General features: G+C 36.4%; 1 protein-coding gene across 19 annotated transcripts in view; it reads right to left on the bottom strand.

Annotated features, from left to right (window-relative positions):
• The window catches only part of KYAT3 (kynurenine aminotransferase 3), a 49618-nt gene that overhangs the window by 18569 nt on the left and 7730 nt on the right, over positions 1-23319 (bottom strand). For 10 of the 19 annotated variants that reach the window (XM_011355603.2, XM_023528068.1, XM_023528073.1 and 7 more), the window contains 6 exons: positions 10077-10135; positions 9345-9489; positions 6675-6824; positions 3867-3953; positions 2951-3076; positions 2727-2847 (listed from right to left, as the gene is read on the bottom strand). In XM_011355603.2, coding sequence (XP_011353905.1) covers positions 2727-2847; positions 2951-3076; positions 3867-3953; positions 6675-6824; positions 9345-9489; positions 10077-10132 — 685 coding nt within the window. In that variant the 5' untranslated portion in view covers positions 10133-10135. Of the gene's footprint in view, positions 1-2726; positions 2848-2950; positions 3077-3866; positions 3954-6674; positions 6825-9344; positions 9490-10076; positions 10152-13487; positions 13522-17844; positions 17850-23319 lie in introns of those variants that run through there. The other 9 variants (XM_011355601.2, XM_011355602.2, XM_023528071.1 and 6 more) reach the window with 5 other exon arrangements.

Here is a 23319-nt window from a genome sequence, read left to right on the forward strand (position 1 = left end):
TGGAGAATAGTTCAAACGACCCAAGGCAGAGGTCAACGAGATGGGCAATGGTGAACTCATGCAGTTTTGACATAGAACTAGTTTGTTGTGTTGAGGCACCACGCTTTGCAAACCTCTGGCCTTCTCTGTTTACACGTTCTCTCTGAGAAAATGCATTCTCTTCCATGGGTTCTAATGTCAACAAAATTTTGATGACTGCCAAAAAATGCAACCCTTCATAATTTGATCTTGACCATCGGGCCTATAATTCTACTTGTCTCCAGACATCTCCTCCCCTGTGTCTCACAGATGCTGAAACTTAGCAAGACTAAAGCATGAAAAGCAGGAATTTCCATGGCTCAGCTCTTCCCCACAGATCTGCTCTTCCTCTCCACATCTCCGTCTCTGGTAAAGGGCTGCATTGCTATTGAGTGGTCCAGGCTAGAGATCTCAGAATCGTACTTGCTTCCCTCCTTCCTATGCTATACCCTGTGCTCTATAGTTTCTTCTTCTAAACAGCTCCCATGAATCGTCTCCACTGTCAGGGCACCTGACTTGCTTAAGACCTTCACCTGTAGCTGGTTCTTACCTTTATAAAACAAATCCAATCACACAATCAATTCCCCTGTGCTGTCATACCTTTTGCAGTAGTTCTCAAAGCATACTCATTGGTATTCTGGTGATTGACTTATTGTATAGAGCTTAAAAAATCAACTTTAAATTTTCCTCCACGAAATTTTCTTAAGCACTTAAGCGCTACCACTTATGTGATGGTGAATGCTACCAGAGTGAAACAAATGTGCATTTAATAAATCATTATTAATGGCAAAATCAGAAAAACTCAGATATTTCAATAGCTTTGTTACAGACAAATACACATGGAATTGTGATTTTTATATTGACTTCTAATTTAATGTCAGGAAAATTGCTTCTTGTTTCAGGATGGAATGCAATATTTCATGATGCGAACATGGTAGCTTCAAGGTGCTCTACCTCTAAAGTAAGTTTCAGAACCACTGACCTCCTATAAATAATAATATAAATGGAGCTACTTTAAAATGGAGCCGGAGCTACCGTGCCAGAGGAACTGCCCTGCACATCTTATGCCTTAAATCTTAACATTAAAAACATCTTGGAATGTTAAAAACAGGACAAAATACTCTTTGAACTGGACCTAAGCAACCTTGGGCCCCAGAGAACTGTTTGCAGAGATAACAAGAAAGCAGTTATTATGACTACTGGCTTGAAAATTGAAAACGGTGTTTAAAATTAACATGTTACCTGCACCAATAGAAATGCCTTCCTTCTATTGATGTAATTGTTCCCCCCACCCTTTCTCAGAAATACCCATGGCTTTGTCTCCTCATTGGAACATTATTTGGGCATTTGTCTAAATTAATAATTCCAGAACAGCTATTCCTATTGATCTCAATAAATGCTTATTGCTGCTCACTTTGAAAGGCCATTTTATTTTTAAGCCGACACTCCTCAACGAAGTTTAGACTCTACTGTCAGATACAATGTCCTTCAGAATCACCCTACTTGCTCACTCTCATCTGTGCAGGTTACTACAACACACCCTTATAAACCACTGACCTTCCTTAAGTTTATCTTGATCTTTCATGCCTTTTTGCCTCAATACATGTTGTTTATCTGATAGGAATTTTCTTTCTATTTCTCTGCCTAATTCCGTCTTTGCCTACTCCTTCGCTGATCCCCTCGAGCAGTTATTTCCTCTTCTGAGTCGCTACAACAATTTGTAATGTACCATAAAGATAATTAAGAAAAGGACAACTATTTGCATATAAGTGCACTAATTTTTTTATTTATTGGTTTCTGCCACAGTGATTTTAATTATTCTTCCCTTGTCCTTTTCATACTTCTTATTTATTTATTCAACAACTACTCTTTGATCGTCTACCATGGGCAAGATCCTATTCTGGGAGCTGGGCATTTGGAGGAGACCAAAACAAACAAAAGTCCCTCCCTTCTTGCAGGTTAGAAGTAACATATACAGATCCTGATTTCTGCTATAGAAGACCAAAAAAAAAAGGAACAGAAAAATGACAAAGGAAATGCTGAAAGGAGAGGTATAACTATCTTAAATGTTGTGATCATGAAAATAGACATCTGAATAAAGTCCTGAAGGAGGGGAGAGACTGAGCCATGTGGATATCTGGGGGAAAAGTGTTTCCAGGCATAGGAAGAACAAGTGCAAAGACCCAAAGATTGTAGCCCAGCTTATAATCCTATAGTTGATATAAATGTGGGTTACCACAGAAGATACCATGGCCTTTATGAGATGGCCCAGTACTAATGACGAAATCCCAGGCAAGGGCCAAGCAGCAAAAGCTTACTGTTCTTGTAATTTTTTGCTGTTGGCCTGGCATTTTGGCAACTTGCTCAGCACAGATTGTCCAGTTCAGAAATAAGTAAGCTCCCTGTGTCTTATGTACCAGATAAGAGCTGGATTCTTGATAAAAATCCAAGGATATAGGCAAAAGTATTACTTCTCTGGTTTCGTAGTTTTATAGTGTGACCCAAAATCTCTTCCCCTAAGTTTCTACTGTTTGTCTATCAATGTGTTCATTAATTCATTCAAGCACCATTCAGTCAAATCCCATTTTTAAGTACTCATACAGACACCCATTACAAAGACTAATTTAAAGCTGTTTTGGGATCCTTTCCAACCCAGTTCTACACATGCCCAAACACATTTAGATTTGTGACTATGTAATAATCGGTACCTATTTTTAAATGCTTGTTTCCAGTATATACAAGCCATTCATAAACCTCGTCACTGATGCAGAGTGTGTCATATTGGATGCAAAGGTCAGCAATTACTTGGAGTTCCTCTTTTGTGTACACCTATACATATAAAAGGATATAGAATAGCAGAGCCAATTATTATTCAATGTGTCAGAAAATGACAGGTCAGAAAACTGTATAAAGAGATTAAAGACTCACTCACCTTGCCAATGGGGTTATGTGGAGTATTTAGTATAATAGCTTTGGTTTTGGAATTAAATTTACTTGCCAGTTCTTCAGGATCCAATGTCCAGTCAGAACTAGACCATTTTTTCCCATTGACAGGTTTCTAAACATAAAGAATGAAGATGTGATTTAATTCAATTAATTTGTGTTTGCTGTCTTACAAATAAATTACCTAATAAAGAAAAAAAAAAGTAGAGAAAGGTATGGTAAATGTAACTGAAAAAATGACTAACAGAAAACGAACAGAAATAACTAAACTTTAGTTCTACCTTAAAAGTCCAAGAGGGCTTGAGTCTCATGCTCACATCTGCTAAATGGAAAAATCTCAACATTAACAGCTGTTAAAGTGCCTATATTCCTTCAAAGGAGCCAGCTGTAACTATGGTTAACAAGCCTGATACTAGAAGGCTAGTAGAAGAGTCTGTGATTCGCGTTAGTATGTTACCTATTTTGATGAGATTTTTAAAAAGACAATGGTGCTACACTTGATTATATTCCTAAAGGTAATAGCAGAATTAAAAAAAATCACTTCATTCAGAATTCAACAAGCAGTGACTGAGCACCAAATGTACACCAGACACTGTTAGTCGCTGGGGTGCAGTGCTATAAATAAGAGTCGGAAATGGTCTCTGACCTAGTGGTGCTCAGTCAGTGGAGAAGACACATGACCACAAAAGATAATATTATATACAATGTGGACACTGATACAACACAGACACATGGCACACGTGACAAAGTAATAAAAGTTCCCCTCTTAAAGCTGCTGATTAACTTCAGTCATAGTAGAGACATACAGTAAATTCCAAAATGTAATCAGGGCAGAAACATTACTGGCGACAAAGTAATTGGTATTTTCAAAACTTAAAGCATGTGAATCTTATCAGTGAACTTACAGATCTTAAAGAAATAAAAACAGGTTTTCCTCCAGCCATTCTCACCATGGGCTCATAGCAGTCATAGAAAGGCACTATTATTATGACCTGAAATAAAACCAAATAAAAACACAACATCGATCATTAATTCATTTGATAAATATTGTATAACTACTGTGTGCGAGGCACTATACTACATGCTGAGATGAAGCAGTGAAAAAAGCACGCCTTGCCTTCCTGGAGCTATATCTTCCAAGAGGAAGGACCTTGGGGATAAACTTGTCAAGAGCCTTAACTGGAGTCTTTGATCTCTTAGGGAGATCTACAGATAGGCTTGCAGTGGGGACCCTTCAAATGGTCTGCAAAGTTTTATATGTGTATAGGTAGATTTTGGGGTGGGGGCGGGGGGGGGGGAAGGAGGCATAGCTCTCATATTCCCAAAGGGATGTTCTAGCCAAAAACACTGAGTTTTAAATTTCGAGCTAGAAAATAAAACACTGACAGAAGTCAGACAATAAAGAAAAACAACACTGCAATGCTCTCTATTATGGAGTACTAATTTCTAAATATTATCCTGAGAATAAAGATGTTTCCCTTTTCTCAAAAGCATCCTGAAAAAAGAGTGGAAGCAGGAAGATCATCAGTTAGGATGCTATTGTTATTGTCAGATACTATACTTCCCCTCTAAGTGACTTACATCTGGATTCTGTCTTTTTTCCTAGTCCCTGCAATGTTCTCGTCTCTTTGCTTTTAAAAAAAAAAAATTTTAAATCTAGAAATATTTCACAAAAATTTCATATTGAGTTCTAATATTTATTATTTTAACGAATCTTTGTGAGTCTATTGAATTCTAGAATAATTTTCTTATAATTTGCTTGTATAAATAACAATGCTATGTCCATTTGCGTGTATGTATAGTTTCTCTATTTTTAAAAAAATTTGCTGAATATATTTTCATGATTGCTACTGCTATGTTAAAGGGTATAAACATCTTTATGGCACTTTCTATATATAGCCAAACTGCTTTTGAAAAATCTGGCAACAGTAATTTATAATTTCACAAGTCTGCACTAAGTTGCCTCATTTAACTTGTCGTTGGTTAAATTAATGGTACCTAATTATTGTTCTAAATTCACACTTTCTACTGTTTGTATTACCTATGATGTGAAATACTTGTTCAAGGCCTTTCTCACTGGAGTCAAAAGAGGCCCTTACATTCTAAAGCCCCTTTGTTTGTACTAGTCATTCAACTCACATTGTGTACCTATACATAATGTGCCTATGTTTGGTGTTAGGTATTCTGGAGGACAAAGAAATGAACTAGGAACCAATCTTTCTCTCATGTGGACTGCATGTGAAATTACCTACCTTTGTAACTCTAATAAGAAACATAGTGCCTGATATGAAGTGAGAGCCCAGAAAAGGAAAGAACATTGGGGAGGTAGGGAGGTCGAATTAAAAAAATATACTTGATACTCTTCACTGTAATTATTTTTATAACAGGAATAATTCCCCTCTCTTTTTGAAGAATATTTATTGAACACTCATTATGTTAGGCACTGGCAATACAGCAATAAACTAGTTCTCCTGGAGCTTACACTGTACTAGGAGAAATTTATAATAAACAAGAAAACAAGGAAGTAAATTAATTTAAGATAATAATAAATGGTATAAAGATAAAATGTTAGAAAGTGACATGCGTGGTTTCAAACTATTAGATAAGGTGATCGGAGAAGGAAGAATAGAGAAAAGAAGGCCAAGGACTAAGCCCTGGGATACCACAGCAGAGCGCAGAGAAGGAGGAAGCAACATCAAAGTGTGAGGTAAGACCTTCAACTATGTTATAGGATTGAGATCGTGTATTTGAAAGCATGACTGTACTTCCTTAACATGTTTCCTTAAGTGGCTTATTGTCAGGCATAGTAGAAGGAATTAGAGATGTAAAATAATAATACAACACAAAGTATAGTGATATCTTTTATAAAAGTGGTACAGATAAAGTGCTGTGACAGTTCAAAGAGGAAATAATAATATAGATCAGGGTAAATATATTCATTCTTCAGACTCGGATTACGCAATGGCTCCCTGGAGCTTTCTAGACCTATATTAGTAGAGTCGATCACTTCTTCCTTTTGTCATCACCATAATTTATACATTCTCAATTACAGACAATCACACTACATTCCTCTTAACTTTTTTACAAGTTTATCTCCTCTACTAGACAGGGAACTCCTTCCCTCACTACTGACAATACTGGGCATAAAAGTGCAATGACCAAATACTTGTTATGTTCAGATTAAAGGTTACTGTAGCAGTGAAAACTAAGATTCATTTTTCCCCATCATGGCTGCTAGTCCCTTCCTTCTGCCCTTATCTAAAAAGGCTGAAAAAATAAGAATAAACTGCATGCAACAAAATGGGTGAATGTCACAGATAAAATGATACATGAAAGAAGACAGACTCAAGAGTACGTCCTATCTGACTCGATTATATCAAGTTAAAGAGCAGGCAAAAGGAACCTATGGTGATAGAAGATAGAAGAATGGATACCTTCAGGAGAATATAGACTAGGAAGGGGCAAAGGGAGCCTTCCAGGGGCTAGAAATGTACTATATCTTCATCCGGTTTGTGGATACATGAAGATACACACACACAAACATATGTAAAAATTTATCGAGCTGTACACTTTAGATTTGTGAACTTTGCAGCTATGCATCATACTTCAAAAATAATTAAAAATTAAAAAGAGTGCAAAGTAAGTAAAAGATTCAAAGGCAGAACAAATGATAATGATGAATATAAGGAACATGATAGTGTTAACATACTTACTTCATCTCCCTCGTCAATTAATCCTTGAATGGCATTAAAAAGAGATCCATATGCTCCTACTGTCACAAGGATTTCTTTATTTGGATCAATTTGATTTCGATAAATTTTTCCATATAGGCAGGACAGAGCTTTCACAAGTGATGGATGACCCTGATAAAGAAAAACGAAAAAAAAAAAAAACACCTTGAATTATGCGACCTAGTTCGTTGAGGTAATTTTGCTCTGAAAGGTAAGAATTTTTCAAATTTGGGTTGTATAATCATCCAAAGAAAATTTGTAGTTTTAATTGGCAACAAATTAAAATAATCTTTTCTTACCTTCAGAGGGTTTCTACATGAATGGTCATGAAGACTCACTAATGATTAAAAACTTCCTATTAAATGATTATTTTTAGAATACAAAATTTCAAAGTATTTGCTTTGAATAAAAATTGACTTCAACGCCAAATATATTCTTGATAGTACCTTTTGATAGTAATTAGATCAGATTTAAGTACTTTATTCTGACAGCAATTAAATCATATTGAATACAGCTGGATGTTTTTCCCAGTTAAAATCAGCCAGAAACCCTACATTAACTGTATATTGCCCGAATCTGTTCTTCTAAGTCTCTGGATAGAAAGTTATGCCAACCAATGGACTATGGAGAGAGAGAAAAAGAATTCACCAAGGAAACACACATTAGTGTTGATGCAATAGCAAATGTTAGGAAGAAATGGAACATTATTCACACTGATAGCCAAGAGAGCAGGAAATGAGGGTTTGTAAATGCACAAAGTCTGAGACTTGGGGAGGCCTGCGACTTCTTGAGTAGCGCCTCCTCGATCTTCTCGTCCACGTTCTGTTCCCTTCTCTTCTTTCTTTCCATTCCCTTTCCCCCTCCTTGTCTTTTTTGGTATTAAAGTCAATATTTCTTATTTTTTCCCGTCTAACATCTACTTTCTCTTTTTCCTTTTGGGGAACCACCCCGATTTTCTGTCACTTGTGCGTATCCAAGTGCAGGCCATGTGCCTTTTGTTTGGAAAGCGCCTGGGCTCTGGAGGAATAAACTGAGTCAGAATGCAGAAGAGGGAAATTGGCTGGATACACCCCAGGTTTGTGAGGTAAAAGGGTCTTAGGTTCCTTCTAAGTTATCCACCCCAGTTCCTGTGAAAAAAAGGAGGCATTTTTTGTCAAAGATGCATTTATCTGTCATCTTTTTATTCCTTTCAGAATATTGGCTAGTATTTTCCAGATCCTCACTGAGTTAAACTCAACAAAAACAAAGCTATAGCACATTTATCCTATTTTGAATTTAGATAATATATTAGAGAAACTGCATATAATTAATAAAAGAGGAGGTGATAGAACATAGCCATTAAACTAAAAAATAATAGCAAAAGAAAAAGACTTTGTAAATTCAAGCTCAAAAAATATGCATGAATTGTGAAAGGAGCAAGCAAAGGCTGTCACCACTCCTAGAAATCCAAAATTTCCTTTGAATTTCATTTTACTATCAGGTCTAACAAATTCTAGCAAAGGGTGATCTGAAAGCAATTATAAACATTAAACATCCTTTCTTAGAATGATATGGGTTTGTGTTTTTAAATTTTTAACTACAAAGATAATTCATGCTTCATATAAAAATTAAACTAGGCAAAGACGTGTAAAAAAAAAATTATTTCTCCTCAACATCACTTCCTTCCCATCCCCCCGAGATACGAATGTCCTCAGCCTGGTGATAGTACAACACCATTCCCAGTGCCTGTACCAAAAACATATATATATATATATATATACATGTACACACACGCACGCGCGCACACACACACACACTCTCACATATATTTACAAAAACTGGAGAATATGCAAATGTATGGGCATGGTTATGTTCTAATAGAATTTTACTTACAAAAAAAAGGAATGGGTCAGATTTGACCACTGGCCATAACTTAAGAAACTCTGCTATGAATGAATTTAAGGATAAGTGTCATCTTAACAATATTTAGTGCTCTAATCCACTAATATCATATATCGCTCCATTTATTTAGGCATTATCAAATTTCTTTCAGCAATGTATTATATTTTTAGTGTACAGAGTTTACATATATTTTAAAAATTCAGATCTAAGTATTTCATGTATTTTAATGCCATTATAAATTGTATTTTAAAAAGTTTTACTTTCCGACTGTTCATTTTTAGTATAGAGAAATACAATTGATTTTTGTATATTGGCCTTGTGTCTTGCAACCTTGTTCAATTCACTTAGTAGGTTATGACAGCTTTTTTTTTTTTTGGTAGAATCTAGGAAATCTCTGAATATTCTGGGCTTTTAACTGCAGAAGGATGCGGGTTGGGTTGAGGTAGAGTGGAAGCAAGGAACGAGATGGAAATAAGAGGATATTAATTAAGAGGCCAGTGCTAAGGCTGCATAAATGTTAATGGGAGAGAAACACATGTCTCAAGAGAATATTCTCCCTCCTTTGTTGCTATAGAATCATCCTGGCTCAAGACAGAACTGTGGAGGGGCAGGAAGTAGGGGACGGTTCACCATAGGGTTATCAGGGCAAGGGTTATCAGGTTGGGACAGTTGGTCCCATAAAGCCAGTTACACAGAAGTGACAAAAGTATGTTCATACACAATACAATATGAAATACAAGCTTATTCCCCATATAGTCCTCCTATACTTACAAAGCCGTTTGTATACTGATTCAGGCTATCAATTGCTGCAATCTTTGATAATTCTTCCTTGACATATAGAGGAGGGGATATATCTGGAAGGCCTTGGCCAAGATTCACAACAGAGGGTGCTGCAGCCAATTTGGTAAATTCGATCCTAAGATTTAAAAAATGCTAATATCAATAAGCACAATAATTACAAAGTTAACTTTATAACTTATAGTCCTATTATAAAACTGAAAAATAAGACAGTTTAGTCTAACATTAAAAATAATAAGTTCTCAACAAAAATTTTACCATCTACAAACTGACTTCACTAAATAAAATGCTGGCTGAACTAATGAACTTAATGCTTCTTACAAATCTCAGTTCCATGATACCCATATTTTAATCACATACATATAGTTTTCTCAATCATATCAGCCACTGCTATGTTCTCTTATTAACTGTTAGATAATAGAGCTAATAAGAAAAGTTCATAAATTAGAAGGTAAGTTCCATAAGGGCATCAACCAAAATTGTCTTTTCTCTGCCTATCCAATGCTTAGCGAAGGGTTTGATACATTTGCTACATAAATAAATCAGTGTCTGGATCATTAACTTTCTTCTATTCCATTTAATGGATAAATTAAAGTTGATTTATTTATAGACCATTGATAAGGCAAAAATTTCCCAAATAAGGATAAAAGAATGTATAGGAAAAAAAATTCACCAAATTACGACTGTTCGTTCTAAGGTACTTACCACACGTTACTATCAAGGCCTTCGATTCGTTTTGCATTTTTAAATTTCAAAGACATTTTCTGAAAGATATAAATACTAAAAGTTTTTTAGTTTCTCTAATCAAAATTCAAAAATGCCAGAAGATCAAGGGAAACTCTCTTCTCTATTGTCGACCTGGGGAAAATGGCACCATAAAGATAAATGCTAGACTCCCATAAAAAAATTCTGAAGAGGAATTCATTCCCCAACTACTGTCCTGAGGAATGCATTTTCTTATGAACCTTAGGTGTTTATCTTCTCACATAAGAACCAAAATATCATCCTCACCTAAGTAATAAATCAATTTAAAGACCTGAAATGTACCAAAGAGAATAAAAATGATGCTAATAAAAAGTTTAAAAAATATCTTGAGTCTGAAGATCATTTTAGGTAAGATGTGCTAACAGTTTCACAAGTAGGTTTTTCATATGGCACTCAATGAATGGTTTTTAAACTACTTAATAAGGGGTTTCAACTAGTAATAATAATAAAGCTAACATTATTGTGTACTGAGTATATACCAGAAAATGTTTCAAGCGTTTTACATAATTAACTCATTTATATTCACAACAACCCTATGCAGTGGTTCTATTATTAGCCATAATTTACATATGAGGAAAGTGAGGTTCAGAGAGGATAAGATCACATAACTTTACACAAGCTAGTTACATTTAAACCCAAACATTTGCACCTCAGGATTTGAATCCATGCAGTCTGATTCGAAAACACATACTCAGAACCATTTCCATGTACTATCTCTTACATAACAAGACCTTCTAAAAAATACTAGAATGCTACCTTTTAAAAAAAAGTATATTAGATATTAGATCAGTTCTATTTAACAGCAAGCAAGCTATGGCTGCCATGGAAAAATATTAAAAGTTAAAATTATAGTACAGCATACAATTTTTTAGTTCTTTAGTTTCTAGAATGAAGTTTATACTGTCTCTCAAAATCACTGAATTAGCTTTGAGTTCACTGTTAACAAGCTGCTGGAAATAAAAAAAAAAAAATGATTGGCAGCATATTTGTAAAGATTTTCCTAATAGAATATTAAAGTAATTTTAATTCAATCTGGGAGGAAGATAATGATAATGGTTATTAAATAGACCATTGTTCTCATTCTATTCCCAATAATGAAACCAAGGAAAAATACCTTTTATTCTCATATTTTTAATCTTTGAAGCTCCAGTGAAGTAAATCACATGCAAATTCTCCAGAGGTTAATGTGCCTTTCAGAATAGCATTATGATTAAGTACCCACCTGAACATGACGCTATTCTAAAGACTACAATTATAAAACTAAAAAGTCCCAGAATGATAGATAGAATAGAGTTTAACAATTGTCTTTTGCCATCTCTAAAAAATGCTTAAAACTTAATGGTTCATTCAACATGTGACTACAAAAACAAAGTACAAATTCATATACAAAAAAGTGAGCTCAGTCTGCGTAGATAATTTAGACAAAAATTCCAATTTTACTTAAACTATTTAGCCAATTGAAGCCAAATACACTTTCAGATTTAATTTTCTTTAAAATTTGTGGCTTGAACAAACAGCCTTCCCTGACTACTCTCCCTGCCTCTGTTCCTTCCCAACTCTATGCCTCAACCATTCCGATACTTCAAATATTCTATGTTCTCTCACTCCTGTGACTCCATGTGATCATTCCTCTCCTCAAATTGGTCTTCTTGTACTGTTTCTCAACCTCTTTTTCATCATTGCCTCCCCCAAGGAGACTTTTTAAGACACATTTGTTCGAATATCTTCCCTACTCCCCCATTAAATATTAAGGAATAAGATTTTGTCAGATGGAGTTGAGCTTTGCATGGTCACAAAATATTGTAATAGCTAAGGTTTATTTCACTTGCTAAGAACCAATTTTCTCCCCCTGGGGGGCAATAAAGTCCCAGCTGAGAATACATGTTCTATACTCAATCTAATCCCTGGTCCCCGCCACTCTGTCTCTGCATTCGGCTCCTATTACACCTGCCACCTTTGGTTCTCAAGTTAGACTTCGTTTCCTCCAGAGAGCCTTCTCTGATGCCTGAAGTCAAGGTTAGGTGCTCCTCTTATGTGCTCCTATTACACGGAGTACTTTCCAGCATTTACTACATAACACTGTCATTTTTCTGTTTGTTTGTATCCTTCCATAGACTGTAAGCTCTGTGAGGACTATTGCTAGCTTGATCACTGATGTATCTGTATTAATCCGGTTTCTTAGAGAAACAGAATCAATAGGATGTGCATCTATAAAGTGATGCACATGCAATCTTTTTTGGAGGCTGGCAAGTTTGAAATCCGCAGAGTAGTCCAGGCTGGAGACCCCAGGAAGAGGGGATGTTGCAGCTTGAATCTGAAGGTCGTCTGGAGGCAGAATTCCTTCTTCCTGGGGGTGGTGAGACTTTAGAATTTTGTCTCTTAAGGCCTTCAAACGATGGGATCAGGCCTATTACATTATAGAGGGTAATATGCTTTACTTAAAGTCTACTGACTTAAAAGTTAATCTCATCTGAAAAATACCTTCAGAGACATCTAAATTGGTATTTGACCAAATGTCTGGATTCCATGTCCTAGCCAATTTGACACATAAAATTAACTGTCACAGCAACCAACACATAGTACTATGCCTAGCACACAGCAAGTCTTCAACAAATATCTAATGAATGAATGAAAAAAACCCACATATTAGAAGTGAACATATGGTACAAGTTAGCTCAATTTGGATATTTATAGTGTCAGTCAACTTAAGTTAATCTATGCCTCAATAACAAATGATCCCCAAATCTTGGTGACTTAAAAAACATAAAGCTCTATTTCTTTTCATGGTACATATCCACTGAAGGTCATCTCCTACTCTGTTCAATGTCACTGTCACTCTGAGACATAGGTTGATGAAACAGCCTCCATGAGGAACACTGCCAGTTTCATAATAGAGGGGAAAAAAATTCTTAGAAGTTTCTGCTTAGATGTACAAACTTCATTTCTACTCACAATTTATCAGCCAAAGCAATTTCCTGACTAACCCTCACACCAACATGGCAGAAATAAAGTCTGGAGATATAATGATAGGTGATTGTTATGGGTTGAATTGTGTCTCCTGCAAAATTCATATGTTACAGTTTTAACACCCAGTACCTTAGAATATGACTTTATTTAAAAATAGGTTCATCGCAGATGTCATAAGTTGAGGTCATTAAGGTGGGCACTAATCTAATCTGACTGGTATCCTTACAAAAAGGGAAATTTGGAGACAGACTGGCATACGGGAAGAATGCCACGTGAAGGGGAAGGCGGAGTCTGAGGGGATGCTTCTATAGGTCAAGGAATACCAAAGATTACCAGCAAACCACTAGAAGGTAGAGGAGAGCCATGGAACAGATTCTTCCTTACCTTCCTTAGAAATAGCCAACCCTTCCAACATCTTGATCTTGGACTTCTAGTCTCCAAACTGTGAGATAATACATTTTTGTTGTTTAAGCCACTTAGTCTGCAGTACTTTGCTAAGGTAGCCTGAGGAAACTAATACAGTGGTGAAAATGTGTGACACCCCACAATGTCCAAAGACATCAACATCAAGCAGTAGGTGCAAATACTCACAACTTAAGAATTACTTGCCAGAGTAGATCCAATATTAGGAAATTAAAATAAACCTGGAATCCCATAGGGAATTAAGTATGAGCCTTAGGTGTACAATAGAACATCTATAGAGCCTGTAAAATATTGGACTGGCTAACTCGATGGGGTAGCTTCTGCTTCCAGTGGATTAATACTCGGCATACGTATATCGTTCTGCTATGTTATAAATACAAACTACTAGTGAAATAATATGCAACATCTGTTTTTTCGTCTTTTTTTTTTAGGCTGAAAAATACAGTCCTATAGAATCACCACTAGGTACCACTTGGCAGAGATGAGAAAAGCTTAGTTATTAAGTCTTTAAAATGTTTACTGCAATGATGCTGGAACAAGCAAAGTTTGGAAAGAAGAAAATAAAAATACTCATTCTCCTAAGGCCTGAGCACACTAAAGTTTCAATTGTGTATATTTTGAGGACTCTGCCTGTAAGACGTGTTGCATTTAGGCGGGATAACACAGGTGTAGAAAGTCTTCCCAAATGGTGGGCTGAAGCTGGGGATATCAAGGCTGCTGACATCTAGAAAGCACAGGCTATGAGTCAAGTGCAGAAAAGATAAAGAGTATGAGAAATTATCGGAAATGGAAATAACAGCTAATGGTTGGAGAGGTGAAGGCAATAACCAGATATGAGAAATAGATGGACTTCATGACTAGGCTGGAGCATAGAGCACCAGCACAACTGGCACCACTTTAATGTGGTGCTTGGCTGTTACGATAGCCAAAACATCTTTATCTTTTGGCTCTATGAATTAGGTATTTATAGTGGCAACAGCTTATTTTTTAAATATATTTTGCCTTTTCCCTTAACAGTATCATAAACATTTTACAAATTTTCTTAGTCATCATAAAATTTCTACTTTTAATTGGTAGGTAATATTTTAGGTTGCTCATGTATCACACTTTGCTCATTCACTGCCCTATTGTTGGGGTATTTGTTATTTCCAGTGTTTTGCCATTATAGGTAGTGTGTATCTACTGTGCATTTAATTATACGGTGCCTGCTGTTTCCTTTAAAATTTGATGTAGAAGGTGAATGCCCTATTGTAATATAAGTATTATCACAAGAAAGAGGAGAAATAGCCTCAATATTATACTCATCTAGTTCAATCTAAACTAACAAAACAATTAATTTTTGATTTACTTTTATGGAAAAAAAAATATATATATAAAGTTTGATGTTCCAACAACCACAGTAATGATGCGCAGTATTTTTTTCTTCATTCCTTAGCATTTCCTAAATGTCTTTTATGTTTAAATACAGATTTATTTAAAAAACAACAACAACAATAACAACTTTCTGCACCCTTCCCTTTGGAAAGGTAAGTTATTGACACAATACCAGTATGAGTCTGCTAGAAATTTGCTGGTTCCCCAACCTGACTAAAAAGAAACTTCTGTGCTATTCTGTCCTACCTTTGAAGATAAGAAACAGACCAATGTACAGATGCCTTTAAAGCTCCAAAGCTATGTTAACCAGACCTCTTAGTTGCACGGACAGAAACTCAATCTGAAACAGGATGTGAAAAGAGGAATTTATTAGAAAATTCACATCACCACGAGAAGCAAAGAGGTGCAGCCAGGTTCAAGGGTAACTGAAACTAGAAACGCAAACCTCACCAGGGCTCTGCTTTATCTACATTTCTAACCAGTCTCAGTCTGCTGCTTTACTCCACGTGAAATGAAAGTCATACCTCTTAATTTCACCACCCTAAAGGGACTGAGTGTGGCTTTTTCTGGTTTCAAAAATTCTAGGGAAGAGCTCTGAATGGCTTAGACTTGGCTAATAGACGGTGGCTTTCCCCAACAATTTAACAATTTAAAAATACTATATTAACATAGCTCCTTAACACTATGATGAAAAGATATTAGAAAAAGCAGTGGAAGGCAAGATTGCGAGGTGTTCAGATGAAGTGAAATGCCTTTTTTTTTTTTTTGATATCTTTTTGATGTGCTCTCTACCCAATCAAAAAAGAGTACAGGCCTGACTCCACAATCCCTGGTCCCTACAAGTGTGCTCCCCGACCTAGAACCTGTCAGTGCTCCTGGATAATGTCTCTATAAATATACCGCATGGTTGAAATCCATGGATGGAATGGGGAAAAGAGCATTTTCCAGAAAAATAGGAGGAACTACTGTCCTTAGAAGGAAGGAGGGGTTTCAGGCCACAGAGTCCATTTGAGTCCATCTACATGGGAAAGCTGATAGGAAGAGTGGGGTAGACACCCTGCCTCTACAGCAGAGCTGAAGATTTGGAGCTCAAAGTTCTATAGCTGGAACAAAGAGCCAGAGGGAAAAGATGACTGGAAACCAAATTCTAAGGCAGGGGTAAAATTAAGTTTTCTCTTATATGCCAATTCATTGATTTCTAGTGAATGCAATCTCATGTCTCCCTTACATTCTACTATACTGACTTTGATCCACTCATGTAATAAATATTTATCGAATATCTATTATGTACAAGGTACTCTTCTGCTTGGGATATATCAGTGAGCAAAACAGACCAAGGTTCCCTATTCTAATTGAAGCCTTCTTTCTATGCCTTAAATACTCTGGGTGTGTTCCTATCTGTCGTAGGTTATATTACTTTACATAATTATTCATCTCTCCTTTTCAGAAGAAGTGACTTTGAGATTGCCCATGTGATGTGCTCTGGTCAATGGAATGTGAGTGAATGCGACACACTACGTCCAGGAGAAGCTTTAAATGCTGTTGCAAGGTTTGTCTCGTGTTGTAAGAGACGCCTGCGGTCCTGGCAGGATGTCTGGTGCTTGGAGTACCAAGAACATTGGAAGAAGATGTGGACTTGCACACAAGGACACGTTACAGGAAGGGCGCATACGCCTGACCGATTCCAAGACTTCTTGCTCTAGGGACTAGAAAAAGAAACTTAAGAGGATAAGAAAAAGATATTTAAGAGGAAGGAGCTGAGAACACGGAGATGGCTTTAAGGCTGAATCTGGTAGTTGGCTGTAGTTTGCATCTACTGACCTGAGAGTAACTATTATTAAATTACAAAGCTAGCATTGTTGAGAAACTCAATGAAAGGCCAAGAAGATAGGAGGCGAAAAAAAGTATTGTCCACCCTCCTCTCCTTTATCCATGTAAGTTATACATTTCCAGTCTCTGACTCTTCTTCCAAACCGTCTCTGCTACAGGCTCGGCCTCTAGTTCTTCCCTTCTCTACTATGAGAAGATCATATCTAGGTAAGGGCTAGTCCTGTAGCCTGGATTCTGGAATAAAGACACACTGAGTACAGCTGCAGCCTGGAGCACAGCCACAATTGACTTGTAGTTTACATATGAGTGAGAGTGAAATGTTTACTGATATAAGGTAAGATTTTGCAGAGCTGAATGATAAAAGAACCTTTGCTATTACTGTGTCCTTTGCCTGGAATGCACCTCTCCTAGATCTTCACGTGGCTGGCTCTTTATGTCATTCTATTCATTATGCTCCCTATTCAAGTAGAACCTCCTCAGAGTGGGCTTCTAAAACTATATGCCCTAACATTACCCATCCCCTCCTCCCACCAGTACTACCAAGAATTTTTGCATATTTCTCCATTTAATTTTCTTATGACATTCATTATTATTTGAAATTATTTATTGTTCCTTGTTAATTATGTCTCTCTCACTAAAATGGAAAATTCAGAAAACAAAACATGTCTTGTTCAGTGCTGTATCTCCAGTATCTAAAATGGTGCATGGCAAGTACTGTGTTCAAAGATATTTTCTGAACACAGGAAGGAAATCCTATCTCTTTTACATTTCCTCATTTTGAATTACCTCAATGGCATACTGCATCTTTTCCATCATTTGCAGTGCTCCAGAGTTCTGTACTTAAAACACAGATTAGGGTATGCTACTGTCTTGCTCTGAAATCTTCAGTGATTCTCCTCAATCTTTGAAACGAAATTCAAATTCAAGGCCTTAATTTACTTCCAGCTTTCACTCCCACCATGCCATCCCCTCACATACAGTGATTCAATAGCTTAGGATCACCTGTCATTCTGTAATTGCATTCAGTAAGTTTCCGTTTACCACACTTTTTATTCAAGTTCTCTCCTCTGGATATGATCTTCATAATCCCCACTGTGGCAGGCTCAGAAATGACCTCTCCAAAGCCATCATATCCTAATCTTTGGAACTTGTGAATATCACCTTACATGAAAATATATACCCTTATACCCTTGCAAATTTGATGAAGGATCTTGAGACAGACAGAGAATTGTGGACTATCCAGGTGGGCCCTAAATTTAATCGAGGTGTACTTATAAGAGGGAGATTATATGCTCACAGAGAAGGCAATGTGAAGATGGAGCAGAAAGAGAGTTGAAGGTGCCGCCCAAGAAATTAGAGTGAGATGGCCATAAGCCAAGGAATACCAGCAGCCACCAGAAGCTGGAAGAAGCAAGCAATAAATTCTCCCCTTGAGCTTCCGGAGGGAACTTCTGTGGTCCTGCTGAAACCTTGATTTTGACCCAGAATCCAACTTTGGATTCTGGCCTTCAGAATTATAAGAGAATAAATTTCTGTTGTATTCAGCCATCAAGTTGGTAGTGATTTGTTACAGCAGCCAAAGGAAAGTAATAGATCCACCTGTTTAATATTTAAACACAATCCACCTGATAAAATGTATCTTAGATTGAATGTCTAAGAAATGTTTCCAGATTCTCAGTTATAATTAATCTTTTCTTCCCCTATCCTCCCCCAGACCTCTCTCCTGCTTATCACAATCTCTATGGTATGTGTATACACATCAGTTTTCAGGTTTTCTTTTAGAACCTGAAGTTTGTCTCCTTATATCTTTCAAATTCCCTAGGGAAAAAAAAAGTATATGTATATCTGTGTGCGTACCTGTATCTCTACACTCACATAGTAGATTCTCAGTAAAACATATATATTGAATTAACAATAGTTTTGCTTAGGGACATACAGAATAGTGATTAAAGACATTAACAGTATGACTAAAGAAATTATTAAACTCTTCCAAAGGTATATTTCCTTATTGGTAAATTGGAGATAAAAATATTTCTTACAACATAGGACAGTTAGAAGGATGAAATGAGATATCACATAAAGCACTTACTATAGTGGTACATAATGAAGACTCAAAAAATGTTTATTGGTTGACTTAAACAAAATCTATAAAATCTATTATGACATTGTAGGAAATCAGTAAAAGCCACCCCCAAAAATGCTATTTTGACATAAGGATCATGTTTAGTTGAAGGAAATCAAGACGAAACAGATACCAGAAAAGTTCTCGGCCTCTTGCCCCCTCTACCACCAAGAAAGGCAGGACAGTCCTTAGTTTTTGGAGACAATTCTAGATTCTATAAGCCGAAATAGCACCAGAGGAATCTACATAATAGGTCTTATTAAAACAACCTTTCTCTTCCATTCCTAAACCCCTTAATCTTTGTCTTGTCACTTCTCTACAAATTTATTGTTCTTTTTTAGGATATCACTAACTATCCCCTTTGAGTTACTCATCATTGCGTTCTCCTGTTAATAGTAAATAGTAGTAGTAAAACTCTGTTTTACCCTTGTTAATCTGTCAGTCTAATTTGCAGGGCCTCAGCCAGAAAACCTAGGAGGGCAGAGGAAAAAGTCGTATTTTTATCTCCCCTATATCATTTGGTGGCTCAAATGTCTCTTATTAAATAGGTGAACCATAGAACAGGAGAGAGTATTTACAAGACATAGACCTAAAAAAAGATTTGTTCAGAATATATAAAGAACTTTGGCAACTTAATAAGAAGGCAAACAATCCAGTTACAAATGGATAAAAGATCTGACAGCCATTTCACAGATGAGGGATGGCTAAGAAGCACATAAAACATACTCAACATCATCAGTCACCAGGGAAATGAAAATTAAACTATAATGAAGTAGCACTAGATACCCATCAGGATGGCTAAAATTATGGATACTGAGTGTTGGTGAGGACATGGGCAGCTAGAACTCTTTCAACCTCGGTGGAAATGTAAAATGTTGCAACTGCCTTAGAAAACTGCTTTGCAGTTACTTAAAAATTAAACATACATCTACCACACAACCCGGCCATTCCACTGTTAGATGATCATCCAAAAGAAGTGAAAACCTACGTCCACACGATGGCTTGTATACATAAGTGTTCATAACAGCTTCGTTCACAATAGTCACAAACTGGAAACAATCCAAAAGTCCATCAGTAGGTGAATGGATAAACTAATAATGGTAGTTATCCATATAATGGGATACTACTCAGCAATAAAAAGGAATGAATTACTCACGAATTTCAAAATCATTATGCATGTGAAAGAAACCATAAACAAGAGTACATACTACATGATCCCATTTATATACTTTTTTAAAAAGCAAACTAGTCTGTGGCGATGGAGAACAAGTCAACAGAATGAGGGATGGACTGCAAAGGAACATGAAGAACCTTTTAGGGGTAATGGAATGTTCTGTAGGTTGATTTTAGCAGTGGTTTCATGGTATGTATATCTTAATTACTGAGTTTTACACTCTAAATAGATGCAGTTTATTGTTCCTTGGAAAAGCCTATTTTACAAAGCTGTCATGATAGTTTCCTATAAAACTAAAGATGCTCTTAAATACAACCCAGCAATCTCTTCTTGGTATTTACCCAAAGGATTTGAAAAATCATGTCCACATAAAAAACCTGTCCACGGATGTTTGCAGCAGCTTTATTCATAACTGCCTAAACTTGGAAGATATTCTTTAGTAAGTAAATGGATAAACAAACTGTGGTACATCCAGACAATGGAATATTATTCAGTGCTATAAAGAAATGAGCTATGGAGCAAAGAAAAGACATGGGAGGAAGCTTAAAGGCAAAATCATGAAGACAGTAAAAAGATCAGTGGTTTCCCGGGCTTGGGGAGGAGGAATGAATAGGTAGAAGACAAGAGGATTTTTAGGGCAGTGAAACTATTTCTGTATGATACTAGAAAGGAGATTCATATCCATGTACATTTGTCAAAACACAGAATGTACAACACCAACAGTGAACCCTAATATAAACTATGGACACTGGATGACAAGGATGTGTCAATGTAAGTCTACTGATTATAACAAATGTACCACTGTGGTAGTGGATACTGATAATGGGGAAGGCTATGCATGGAGGCAGGCAGGGCGTATATATGAAATCTGTAGTTCCTGCTCCAATGTGCTATGAACCTAAAAATAGTGTATTAAAAAAAGTAGTGAAGGTATTCTGAAACATGTTCTCTTTTTCCTTTGGACAAAATGCTCCTCAAGCAAGCAGGCTAACAGAATTATCTCAGATTTTAGATGTTTTCCAGGGTATGACTATACGCTCGGAGAAAAAAGAAAAGAAAGAAAGAAACTAAAAAACAAAAACCACACAAACAAATTACATTCTTTTGCCACTAGATGGCACAGAAAAATAACAATGTTCCTGTAATGGTGGAAGAACTGAAAACTTTGAAGTGGAATCGCAAAGTAGGGACAGTTAACTTAAGACATACAAGGGGAAAATCCAATTATAACGAACTCAAAGGCACACACATTTAACTGGAAATTTTAAGCAACATATATTTAGTTGCTTTATTTTATAATTACTTGTGCCTGATATGTTGTAGCCCTTTGATATTTGTTGACAAAATGAATGCAAACAGAATCTGGATCCTCTTTGAGAGAGAATATATAGATAATGTAGAAAAAAATGTATACTTTAATGAAAACCTATGCAGTGGCTATAGCAAACCCTTACAGGTCTGACTCTAGCAGGCTAGAATTGGTCTGAGATATTTTGCACCTTTGTAAATTGAAGATAATTGATAGGCATGCAAACTCTGGTTCTAGAGTTTTGACTGACTTCCCTCCAACCTGTGAAAAATTGGTTTTGCCTTCATCTGCAATTCAACTCTTTTATTTCACATAAATTTGTGCTTTTTGACTTTTCCTTTGAACTGGATATAATGTCTGCTTTGTTCTCTCACACTATATGAATAAAATAAAAATCTTTAATACATGTTTATTTTTATATTTGTAGGAGTCATGACTTTGCCTTTTTCTGAAAATTACCTTTCAACAATACCTTTAGAGAAAGAAGTTTATTGGAAACAAGGGTTTCTTTAACCCTGAGAGCTGACAGAGTAGGTAAACACATAGCTGGAATACTAGGAAATGGGGTTAAGCGGAAGCAGAGTTTGCCACCCCAAAATATGCTTCTCGGATACTGATTCTCATTATTTTTAAGAAAAGACTCAGGAAAAACCTTTGACTTTTCCCCAAAATGCCTAAAAGAATTTATGCAGAGGACCTGTTCCAGGAAGGGAGATATCATCATAGAAAACTACAGTTTAATATGAAGTGTGATGGGAAGGAACTTAGCAAGGCCCCCTTGATCAAAGTCCTCTCTGCATCCCATTGCTAAAGATAGCACAGCAAATATTTATTTACCAGACATTTGCTTTTCCATCTCCCTGTGACAGAGTCAGGTTAAACCAATCAGGATAACTAATGGAAATGGGTCTCATGGATTTGAGACCGAGAGACAGGTAATATCTCCTGGGCACTTATACCCAGGAGACACAGTCCTTCACAGGCTAGCCAAGTTCTGTGCCTTGTAATATATGCCTATATTCTAATGAAAATTTCCAAAGTTGTTTAATGCAAAGAGCTTTCAAGCCAGATCGATCTTAGTTCAAAATTAAATATCAAAACTACTAACTGTGTGACAGTAGGCAGGTTACTTGACCTCTCTGAAACTGTTTCCTCATTTGTTAAAAAGGAAAAGGAATGCCTACCCCGTGCAATTGCTACGATGATGAAATGAGCTGAATCTATAGTAGAAAAGCACAGTTATTGTTACCTACCAAATACTCAAAAACTTGCGCTGACTCAGAAAGTAGAAAGGAATCTCTTTGATACAAATAGCACAAGTAACTTTACACCACAGCAATAAGGAGAGGTTGGGTATGGACTAAATGTACAGTAAATTTCCACAGGGAAAAAGCAGCCTGTGATTTCTTTAGCGAAAGGCAGACTGAAGGATCAGGGAAAGTTTTTGTCTTATTTGCTATAAAATAAATGTTTTGTGCTTCTCTGATGGGCATGTATATTTTAGAATTTCTTTAAAAAAAAAAATAGACTTTTTTAGAGCAGTATTAGGTTCACAGCAAAACTAAGAACAAAGTACAGAGTTCTCACATACACACAGCCACCACCGCCAACATCTCCGATCAGAGTGTTAACATTTGTTATTACAATTGATGAACCAACACTGATACTTCATTATCAGATGTCCACGGTTTACATTAGGTTTCACTCTTGGTGCTCCACTTTCTATGGATTTTGACAAACGTGTTACATGTATCCACCGTTTGAGCACACAGAAGTCCTATTTAGGAAGGCTATTATGAAGATAAGAAGACAACAGATTATTAATGGGAGCGAGAAGAAAACCAATGGGCTACAAATAGCAATTTGAATGCCTAAACTTTAAATGAAGACTACACTAACAAAGGGGGATACTCATTAGGCAGTAGGAGTTGGTGCTCCATGAGACCTCTCTAGAACAATCCTCCCTCCCTCCCTCTCTTTCCTT

Source organism: Pteropus vampyrus, unplaced genomic scaffold (assembly GCF_000151845.1).
Source record: "Pteropus vampyrus isolate Shadow unplaced genomic scaffold, Pvam_2.0 Scaffold22, whole genome shotgun sequence".
NCBI lineage: Eukaryota > Metazoa > Chordata > Mammalia > Chiroptera > Pteropodidae > Pteropus > Pteropus vampyrus.